We start from the raw sequence: 11,426 nt of genomic DNA, 5'->3' as shown, positions 1-11,426 counted from the left end.
TTTCTGCCAGAAATCCCTGTTTTTCCTCTTAAATATCGCTTATTTTCCTAGAAATCCCTGTTTTTCCCCTTAAACATGGCTTGTTTTCTATTACTGAGTGTGCTGCCTTGTCTCGGAGCCATCTAGAACTATCTGTGCCCGTGACAGAGGACAGCAGGCCTGCAGTCCTTCTGGCCAAAAATAAAGATATGAATGATAATATGAACGATAATAATAACAACAACAATAATAAATCAGCAGCAAGGATCTTAGGAGGAAATGCAATTTTACTAAACATGATATGGGAATGCAAGATAACGCAATATTATAAACTAAAATTGCAATTTAGGGTAATAAATGATATAAAATGAGAGAGCGAGCGTCTGAAAGCAAAAGCCTTGCTTTGAACTGCAGGCGCACGGCTGGGGAGCGAAGCCACGCACTGCAGGGCAGCGAGCAAGGGAGAGATCCTGGGACTTCCTGCCATGGCTGATCTTCCCCTCTGAACTCAGAGTCCTCTGGGTCTGCAGTTCTTCTCTGCTGAGAGCCAGGCATCCAGAAAGTTGTCCGTCCACAGACCTGCAGTATTGACTCCTTAATTCCCTGTGCTTTACATGATGTTATGATGTGGAGTGCCAATAACAAGGATGGTCAAACCATGGCACCAGATGGGGCGTTTGCAGCTTTGCTCGGCACACACAGTCTGCTAGGACAAACAATGCTGCAGGAATCAGTCTGTGTACTGGTGATGAATTCATCTGACTTCAAAGTACGTTGTGCAGAGATGACCCTGTTGTCTATCAGGAGCTGCCAATGCAGAGACCTAAGGACATCCCCAGGGAGAGCAGTGAGGAAGAGAAAATGCCATCTTCTGCTGGAGAGCTGGGCCGGGCTGCTGGGACACAGGGAGCTCATAAAAGTGGGCAGTGCTGCAGAGAGACGGCTGTGCCCAGGAGCAGCTCTTGTGCACAGCACAGCCTGCAGGTGACAGGAGGAGAGCAGAGCAAGGAGAGAGAGCTTGTAGGATGTGTATGGTGTGAGCAGGCTGTGAGCTCACTGGAGGAGCATCGCTGGCAGCCTCTGACAAGGTCAGTCTCACTGCAGGCTGTGACTCTGCCGCCTGCCAGGCTCGGTGCTCAGCCTGCCTGGGGAGCTGCCCAGGGCGCTGCGGGGAGATGTGTGGGGGGAAGGAGCCCCTCGGCAGGGCAGGGCAGGGCAGGGCAGGGCAGGGCAGGAGCCTTCTGCTGCTGGGGGCATGGGGATCACAGCTTCAGCGCTGCCAGAGTGTCTCCAAGGGCACTTTGCAAGAGGAGAGACAAGGCAGGGATTTTCCCATACCTGTCCTTAGGGAAGGAGAATGAGTTGGAGGCAGAGATCTGAAAGGAGATGTGAAATATGAACGCAGCTATAAGAGTCCTGAACTGGACGTTTCTCAGTCTGCAGTTACACGCACAAACTCCTCATGTGCTTTCAGCCCCTCTTCTCCCAAAGGATTGCACCAGCTGAAATTTCCATGCTTCTCTGCAGACATGAATAATGCACTTGTCCAGCAAACAGGCAGCTTTCTCTAGTAGAAATTCAAGTGCACAGAGGTAGGAATGGGCACTCTGAGTGCAGACAGACGAAAGATACATGAATGGAAATATGTCATAGGAAGAAAGTATCCAGGAGGCTGGGATATGATTAGGCAATGAGAGGAAAGCAAGAGCTCCTTCATCTTCCACTTCTCAAGGGATGGTGAAGCTCGTGTAAATTCAAGTTATGGAGTTAAATGAACCCTGTCCTAAGAGAAAGAAACACTGTTATAGTATAGGAGTGGAGTGTCTCTGAAAAAGCTCTTGACTCGTCATTATCTTCTGCACTCTGCACAGGACTCCAGGCCCAGCAGGAACTGCAGATGCCCAACAGCAGCTCCATCAGCCAGTTCCTCCTCCTGGCGTTGGCAGACACGCGGCAGCTGCAGCTCCTGCACTTCTGGCTCTTGCTGGGCATCTACCTGGCTGCCCTCCTGGGCAACGGCCTCATCAGCACAGCCGTAGCCTGCCACCACCGCCTGCACACCCCCATGTACTTCTTCCTGCTCAACCTCGCCCTCCTCGACCTGGGCTGCATCTCCACCGCTCTCCCCAAAGCCATGGCCGATGCCCTCTGGGACACCAGGCACATCTCCTACGCTGGATGTGTTGCCCAGACCTTTCTGTTTGTCTTTCTGATGTCAGCAGAGTATTGCATCCTCACCATCATGTCCTATGACCGCTACGTTGCCATCTGCAAGCCCCTGCACTACGGGACCTTGATGGACAGCAGAGCTTGTGCCACCATGGCAGCAGCTGCCTGGGGCACTGGGCTTCTCCATGCTCTGCTGCACACTGTCAGTACATTTTCTCAGCCACTGTGCCGAGGCAATGCTGTGGATCAGTTCTTCTGTGAAATCCCCCACATCCTCAAGCTCTCCTGCTCTGAATCAGACTACCTCAGGGAAATTGGTTTCATTGTGCTTAGTGTTCTTGCCGTATTTGCGTGTTTTGTTTTCATTGTTGTGTCCTATGTGCAGATCTTCAGGGCCGTGCTGAGGATGCCCTCTGAGCAGGGACGACACAAAGCCTTCTCCACGTGCCTCCCTCACCTGGCTGTGCTCTCCCTGTTTCTCAGCACTGACTTTTTGGCCTGCATGAAGCCCCCATCCATCTCCTCCCCATCCTTGGACCTGGTGGTTTCATTTCTCTACTCAGTGGTGCCTCCATCATTAAACCCCCTCATCTACAGCATGCGGAACCAGGAGCTCAAGGATGCAGTGAGGAAAATGTCATGGACAAATTTCAGTAGGGTCGTCTTCTCATCTGCCTGAACAAATGACTCAGTTTTTTCTGAAACATGCCTATGTTGTCTTAGAAATATTGAATGGCCTGTACTGAAAAGGACTATAAAGATCATCTAGTTTCAACCCCACTGTTACAGGCAGGGTCACCAACCACCAGAGCAGGCTGCCCAGAGCCTCTCATTTCCAGCCTGGCCTTGAAAGCCTCCAGGGATGGGGCATCCACAACTTATGTGGGCAACCTGTCCCAGGGCTTTACTACCCTCTGGGTGAAAAACCTCCTTTTAATATCTAGCCTAAACCTCCCCAGCCTCAGTTTAAAACCGCTCCCCCTTGTTCTATCACCAGCCACTGTGCTAAACAGCCATTCCCCCTCCTCTTTATACATTCCCTTGAAGTACTGGAAGGGCACAATGAAGTTTCCTCAGAATCTTCTCTTCCCCAAACTAAGCAAGTCCAGTTCCCTCAACTTTTCTTCCTAGCAGAGCTGCTCCAGCCTTCTGATCATCTTAGTGCCCTCCTCTGGACCCACCCCAAGAGGGGAAGCTGGGGGGCCCACAGGCAAAGGAGGGCTCTGCAGTGGTGCTGCTGAGCCAGCAGGGCAGATGGAGAGGGACTCAGCAGTAGAGAGAGTCTGACAGCGATGACCCAAAATGGTTCATGGATGTTTGTGTTCACTGAGAAGAAATCAGAGTTTCTTGGCTTCCCAGTGGCCATTTCAGCACTGGGTCACCCCCAGGAATCCAGTGACTTGTCTGGGGGCATTGAGTGTGCTGGGTTGGGCTGCAGCTGCAGGGACAAAAACAACATTGGCAGCGTACTGCCCTGAGACCTTCTTCCCAAGTTCCATCTGCAGCTTCCAGAGGGCTCTGCTCTCCTGCAGGTCCTCTTGGAAAGCTGCCTGTCCCAGACACGATCTCTGGGGCCCTTGGAGATGGCATGGGATGCTTGTGATCACACAGTGGAGCTTTGCTCCTTTTCATTTTTCCCCATTAATAATGATCATTTCCTGTCTACTGATGTAAAGTACTTGTCCTAGTGGGAAGGTGAACCACACTGGTGGGATATGGCTGAGGAGTGTGTTCTCTTTTTAGGCAAATTGTATTGTGCTTTACTGTTGTTTGTTTTAAAGCAGGAAGCAACATCCTGTGCCTGCGTGCAGACAGTTCTCTTAGGGAAGCAGGTAAAGGAATGGTGTAAAGGAACTGTACCATCCAGCTGCAGACTGCAGTGGAGAATTCTGGTGTAGGGAAAAGTGATGCAAGGGCCAGGTGCATACAGCAGACACGTCAGGCCTGGGGAGGTGAGCAGTCAGGTTGCCTGCACTGTGTCAGACCTCAAGCAATTGCTTCTCCTGCCTGTGCAGATCTCCTTAGGAGACACCCTCAATCAACATCAGTTGGACAATGGTGCTCCAAAAGCAACAAGATGCACCTTGTAAAATCAGAAAACATTTTTCTTGGGTGCCCTTTGAAATCTTCTTTCTTTCCTATAGGAAACATGGAGTGAAGTGTGAGCAAACTCAGAGTCAAGTGTGAGGCAATCCCGGAGTAAAGTGTGGGTAGGCCTGAAGAGAGAGTGCACACACCCAGGGTAGGGTGCCAGTAAAGCCCAGAGAAAAGTGTGAGTAAACCAGGAGCAAAGTGTGAGTAATGTTGAAGAAAAGTTTGAGGAATCCTTGAGTAAAATGTGAGTGGAACACAGTCAAAACAGAAGTATGAGTAAACCCAGAGTACAGTGTTCATAAACCCAGAGTAAAGTGTGAGTAAAAGCCAGAGTAAAGTGTGAATCTGCCCAGAGTAGAGTAAGACTAAACTCAGAGTGAAGAGTGTGCATGACTGGTGCAAAATGTGAGTAAAACCTGGAGAAAATGGTGAATACACTGGGAGTCCAATGTGAGTAAACTTGGAGTCAAGTGTGAGAAACTCCCAGAGCAAAGTGTGGGTTGGTCCGGAGCAAAGTGTTGGTAAATGTGGAGTAAAGTTTGAGGAAAACCCACAGTAAGGTGTGAGTCTACCCGTATTAAAGTGTGGATAGGCCCGGATGACAGAGTGTTCACACCAGGAATAGGGTGTCTGTAAAACCTTGAGATTAATGTGAGTAAGCCCTGTGTAAAGTGTGTGTAAGGCTGAAGAGCAATTTGAGTAAACCTTGATTAAAGTGCCAGTGAAACACACTCAAAAATGAAGTGTGAGTAAAGCCAAAGTAAAGTGTTAGTAAATGTGGTGTAAAATATGAGTAAAATTGAGTTGGGTTCGAGTGCACCCAGAATTGCATAAGCATAACTCAGAGTAAAGAGTGTGCAAACCTGGTGTAGAGTCATTTTTGTGACTCAACATTGCCATCTGCAAACCCCTGCACTACGGGACCTTGATGGACAGCAGAGCTTGTGCCACCATGGCAGCAGCTGCCTGGGGCACTGGGCTTCTCTATTCCCTGCTGCACACTGCCAATACATTTTCACTGCCTCTCTGCCATGGCAATGCTGTGGATCAGTTCTTCTGTGAAATCCCTCAGATCCTCAAACTCTCCTTGACGGAGAGCAGCTCAAGACGCCTGGGACAGACGGGCTGAGGCTCTGGTGGCGCAAGAAGCAAAGTTTATTGTTGTTACAGGCTTTTATATCTTTTAGCTACAGGAGTGTACAATACTTCAATCAGATAGCATTCATGCAGCTGACAGCAATACGTCATTACTTAATCAGCTCTTTGTGGATGATGGTCAGTACAGAGATCCAAAGGTGTTCTCTCCACAGAACACGTTCTGCTCTTGGTCACGGAACGAAGAAGCTGTAGCTTATGCTTGCCAGTTTCACATGGCAGTCCTTCCCTTTCAGGAGGGGCCGCGTGTTCCCTGTTTGACCCTTTCAGGCCAGCCAGCTCTGTTTTGCTTCACATTCTTCCTCATTCCACCCTTTTCTATTTTATTAGACCAGAGGTGGTGGTGGTTTATTTTTTGTGTTTTCCATCTCCAATTTTTTAAGATTTATACGCAAATTTTGGAATCTATTTGTTATCATTTTCATCAAGCATGGACAAGCAAGAATTCCTATTATTATCATTATGGCAATGACTGTCAGCCCATAAATTCCTTTTCTAAATGATTTGAAGGACGGAAATGCAGATTTTAGAGCGCTGATAAATGTAGTAGTTTGAGTTGCTACTGAAAGATCCATATGGTGCGACTGTATCATGTCGTGAATGTGCTGCCTCCATTCCCTAAGATCTAATGACGTGTTGGCATTATTCCATGTGCCTTGAAGATGATCTTGTATTTTGTTCCAAGAGAATTTGGTATTGTTGCATTCAACAGGAGTCACACAGCTCGGTATTCTGCATGACACAAGGGAGATTCACGAGCAGCTACCATTTGTAACTGTCTTCCCAGGATGTCTGCTGTATCCTTGAAGGAGTTGAGACGCAGTTCAATCTTTTCATCCCATGTAGCTTGATTTTGTAACGCTTTAGATACATTAATTGATAACTCATTAACATAAGCTGCTGTCTGAATACGAGTTGTTAAAGAAATAGAAGCGACTGTAGTTACTGCTATGGCAGCACTGAGCGCAGCTATTCCGGCTATTATTGATCCGACCATTCGCTTGGATCTCTCTATTAATGGCAAAGCAGCTTCTTGGAGGATTTCCATTCCCTTGTCAGCATACCAATAATGTGTCAAATTTACAGGAAGATAGACGCAATCGGGTTGCTTCACTAACAAGAAGGAACTACTGCTGCTATTAAGACAATTAGAGATTATACAGTCGGTACAGTTTACTATGTTACTTACAATATTTAGCGGTCCGCTTAAAAAGGCAGGAGGTTCTGGAGCACAAGCTCGCATATAAAACTCAGTTGTGTAACTCTGCAGTCATTGCCCATTTATTATTTATTGAATCCAAGTCAAGTTTAATCGTTTTGCTTTGATTTTGTCCATAGATGGGACTGCTTTCCATAAATTAGAATAGAACGTAGGATTGTTTTTTGTCCAAATTCCTGAGACCAAATCAATTGGTCGCCCTTGATTTCCTATCATATTCCAATCACACATAGTGGAATCAATGCACACCGTTTCGTTAGCTCGACATGCTCTCCATAAAGGTGCAAATTCTGTTTTTGGAGTGATGGTGCTTTGACATAAAGGAAAATTTAAGGGAGGCGTTCCAGAACCTCTTGTCCCATTAGCTAAATCTAGATAGAGAACATTCAGAGCCCAATGAATTCCTGTTGAAACATTGGTATCCCAGTCATTTTGCACTACCACTCTCTCACACAGGGATTGTGTTTGATTCCTCTGAAAACATACAGGCATACCATCAACCTTTCCAGAATAATTAAAACGCGCAGAGAACTCTATTATGTGTCCATCTGAATATTGCCCCATAAACATTGTTTGATTGCTGCAAACCGGAATGTGCACGGGTTCATCCCAAGGAACCGGGTGGATGATAGGAGGATTGGGTACAAAGGCCCAGTATGTTTCAGCTTTACATCCGTGATGTGAGATCCACAAGGTCCTGAGGATTAGGGCCACGAGTCGTATTCTCTCGTGCATCTTTCTTTCCCAGGTCTGGGTTACAGTCAGTCTCTGCATCTTCCTCCGCAGTTTTCCCACCTTGGTTTCCGGCATGTCGGACGTCTCTCTCCGGTATCCACCGTGGTGAGGTTTCGTCTGTAGGGAAAACACAAACGTATCCTCTGCCCCACATCAGTACAGGATCAGGACCATAAGTTTTACCGTCCATTGGATCTCTCCAGTATGCCATTGGTTCATCTCTTGTTTTATTACTCCAATGTCCATCCGCAGCCGATTTTCCGTCATCATCCAGTGTCAAAAAATGTAAAACAAATAATGCATGTGATAACATAGAGGACGGAGTATCTTTAATTCCCCATGTCCCTTTTTATTTTCTTTCGTTGAGTTGTCAGTAAATGATTCCATTTTTCTGCTATGCCTTGGCCTTCTGGATGATGTGGAATTCCAGTTTCATGGTGAATTTTGTCGACAAAAGGTTGCAAAACCACTACTTCCATAAGCTGCCCGTGATCGGTTCTTAATGATTCCGGTGCTCCCATAACGCTACAACAATGCAAAAGATGGTTGCATACATGAGAGAGTTTTTCACCAGACAAGGCTGAGGCTACTGCAAAGTGAGAGAAAGTGTCAACTGTTACATGGGCATAAGAAGATTTTCCAAAGGAAGGTACATGTGTGACATCCATCTGCCACAGATCATTAGGCATTAATCCCCTGGGGTTCACTCCAAAATGAGGAACTGGTAATAAAGGGGCACAAGAAGAACCGTTCCGCATATTCGCAAGTCCAAAGCAAATATTCACCTCCACTTAACACAGCCTTCGCCAAGCTTTGCCAGTCAGAAGGGGGAAGGATATGAGCAGCTTTAAGCTCTTTCAGTTGTTTAAAAGGAATAGGCTCATAATCATTCAGAATGCCACCGTTTGCAAGTTGATGCTGTATGACAGGGAAAACTTGAGACGGAAAAAGTTGCCCAGAAAATTCATCCATTGTTTCCTCAGCTTTCCTAGCTTCTTTCAAAGCCAATTGCATAGGAGATTGTTGCATAAGCAAAGCATCTGCTCCAGGCGGGGGAGGCATTCGCCCTGCTCGAAAGGCAGGCAGAACAGCAAGGGGATGTGATGGAGCTGATGGACTGTCTGTTGTGTCTGCACAGCGGCATCAGCAGCCTGTAACGCTGGGAATACAGCCGCTGAGTCCTTATGGTGAGATTCAGCAGCCTCTTTTTCTAACTCTCCCCAATCATCGGGGGGTAAAATATCCTTTGTCATGTTAGTGCCAGGAGGTTTACAAGGCGGCCAGTCCTTTGCTAATTTACAAACCAAAGGTTGCTCATATTGGGGAGGGGAGGGTGGGGGTGCCGATGGACGAAGGGATGTGATGGAGAGATTTTGATGGCGGCAAGGCAGGATATAACTTTTCTGCTGAGCGAGTGGTCCGCTGCCACTTCTCATCTCCTGTGTCTCCTCTGAGACATTCTTTTATTAGAGTCCAAAGCGTAAAGGTATCCATAGGTACCTTCTCAGGACCATGCACAGCATAACAGCCCTGGAGTCTTTCACCTACTTTGTTCCACGTTTCCATATTAATAGTTCCATCCCTGGGAAACCAGGGGCATTCTTCCTCTATAAAATCTGAAGAACGACTAATCTGACCCCGAGTCACTTTTACTCCTCAGGCAACGAATAATGATTTCAGCACTGCAGAAAAAAGGCCTCGTTCAGTACTTGCAGCTTGTCCCATTTTATCTAACAATCTGTCCAATGCCCCAGTCCTTACCTCCCTATTTCAACTCACCAACCGCGGCTCGTGGGAGGAAGCGACGCCTTTGTCACTGGAGTCCGAGATTCCCGGGTTTCGGCACCAGATGACGGAGAGCAGCTCAAGACGCCTGGGACAGACGGGCTGAGGCTCTGGTGGCGCAAGAAGCAAAGTTTATTGTTGTTACAGGGCTTTTATATCTTTTAGCTACAGGAGTGTACAATACTTCAATCAGATAGCATTCATGCAGCTGACAGCAATACGTCATTACTTAATCAGCTCTTTGTGGATGATGGTCAGTACAGAGATCAAAAGGTGTTCTCTCCACAGAACACGTTCTGCTCTTGGTCACGGAACGAAGAAGCTGTAGCTTATGCTTGCCAGTTTCACATGGCAGTCCTTCCCTTTCAGGAGGGGCCGCGTGTTCCCTGTTTGACCCTTTCAGGCCAGCCAGGTCTGTTTTGCTTCACAGTCTTCCTCACTGGGTGATCTTTTAGGTCTTTTCCAACCTTGGTGATTCTATGATTCTATGATTCTAGAGGTGGAAAGAAAGTCTGGGGGTGGACAGGGGGTTGTGGGGAATCTACGGGGGGAAAGGTGTGAGTGGGGCTTCTGTGAGCTGGAAAGAGGGTCTGGAGGTGGAGAAAGGGTGGAAGAGGGAAACTGGGGGATTGTGGTGGGCTAGAAGCCCTGTGATGTGGAAAGGGGACCTGGGGGTGGGGAGGAGATTGTGAGGGAGAAAAGAGGAGAAAGAGGCTTCTGTGAGTGGAAAGGAGGGTCTGGGGGTGGAGGGGTACATTGTGGAGGGGAATATTGTGGAGGGCAACTTGAGGAGTTGAAAGGGGGAAAAGGGGTTTTTGTAGGGCAGAAAGGGCAGGTCTGGGAGTGGATGGAGGATTGTGAGGGGGAAAAAAAAAGGAGTGGGGTCTCTACAGGGAGGAAAGGGGGTCTAGGAGTGGTGAGGAGGTTGTGGGGGGCTTCTATGGGGTGGGAGTCTGGGGTAGACCTCAGGGGAGTATTGGGGGGGAGAAGAGGGGAGTGGGGTGCCTATGGGGTTGAAAAAGAGTTGGAGGGGAATTTAGTGGGTTGTGGAAGGGAAAAGGGTGAACAGAGCCTCTGCAAGGCAGAAAGCGCATCTGGGGCTGGAGGGAGGAAGGGGTGGGAGGAGAGAGCCAGGGGTTGTGGGGGGCTTCTATTGGGCAGAAAAGGAGTCCGGTTGGGGGGGAATGGAGGTCAAAATGGGGGAACTGACTCCAGGGGTCAGGGAGGAGCACAGGGGACTCCAGAGGTCAGAAAAAGGGGTCAGAAGGTGGGGGGAGCAAGGAGGACACGGGACCCTGGGGGTCAAAGAGAAGGTAATGGGGGGTGATGGCAGACTCTAAGGATCAGAATGGGGGAAATGGAGCGGGGGTACCCGGGAGGAGGAGAGGGGATTCTGGGGGTCAGACAGAGGGGACTGGGAAAGTGGGGGGACTGTAGGGCACAGAATGGGGAGACTCGTGACGGGGTGGAGGGACATTAGAGATCAGAACGGGGGACAGGGGAGGGAGCGGGAGGGCGGGGGGACAGATAGGTGGAGCCTGGGGGTCAGAATGGGGGAGGCGCAGAGGGGAGGCCCGGAAGAGAACGACAGGGATCAGAACGGGGGAAACGAAGGGGGAAGAAGGGGGAGGGAGGCGCAACCCCGGGGGTCACACAGAGGGACGGGGGGGGTTGCGGGCGATCCGTGGCAGGGGGAGGGGAGGAGGGCAGTGAAACGCACGGGGTGGGGGAGGCGGGGAGACGCAGGGCAGCCGCCCCCGCCGAGCGGAACCCCGAGCACCGCAGCGACGTCACGAGGCCAACGCAGAGCGGCACGCGGCCCCTGCAGCACCTGAAGCCCGGCCCCCGCCCCGGTGCCCCCCGAACAGCCGCCTGCAGAAGCCGAGGCGGCTCTCGGAGGCCCGGCTGCTCCGCACGGCCGCCCCCTGCTCGGGTCGCGGGGCTGATGACGTCACTCAGCGGGGACGGCGCCTCGCCGCAACGACGGAGGACGGCTCGGTTCCGCCTCCGAGAACAGCTGGATTCCGACGGGGGACGGACGGGGCCGGCGGCGGTGCCTTCCCCTGACCGCCCGGCGTCCCCGAGGCACGGGGCGGCGGAGCGCCGCTTTCTCCGCGCGGAGCCCCGCGGCTCCGCCATCCCGCCGGCCCCATCGCCGTCGCGGCGGCCTCGCGTCGGCAGCCGCCGTTGGCGGGGCGCCCGCGCTCGGCCCCGCCCCCTCGCCTCTCCCATTGGTCAGTCCGCCGAACGGGGCGGGCAGTCCGGGCGGGGTCCTTTGCGCTCGGTCATC

The 11,426-nt window shown here is 50.3% G+C and overlaps 1 protein-coding gene across 1 annotated transcript; it reads left to right on the top strand.

Moving 5' to 3' along the window:
- The first annotated feature begins 1,871 nt into the window (after positions 1–1,871).
- Positions 1,872–2,827, top strand: LOC128072892 (olfactory receptor 14J1-like). Its single transcript, XM_052667121.1, has one exon. The coding sequence runs from the start codon at positions 1,877–1,879 to the stop codon at positions 2,825–2,827; it is 951 nt and encodes a 316-aa protein (XP_052523081.1). The 5' UTR covers positions 1,872–1,876.
- The last annotated feature ends 8,599 nt before the right edge of the window (positions 2,828–11,426 follow it).

Source organism: Tympanuchus pallidicinctus, unplaced genomic scaffold (assembly GCF_026119805.1).
Source record: "Tympanuchus pallidicinctus isolate F22 unplaced genomic scaffold, pur_lepc_1.0 scaffold70, whole genome shotgun sequence".
Lineage (NCBI taxonomy): Eukaryota > Metazoa > Chordata > Aves > Galliformes > Phasianidae > Tympanuchus > Tympanuchus pallidicinctus.
The sequence above is the reverse complement of the archived record's forward strand: the minus strand, read 5'-3'. Positions and strand labels throughout refer to the sequence as shown.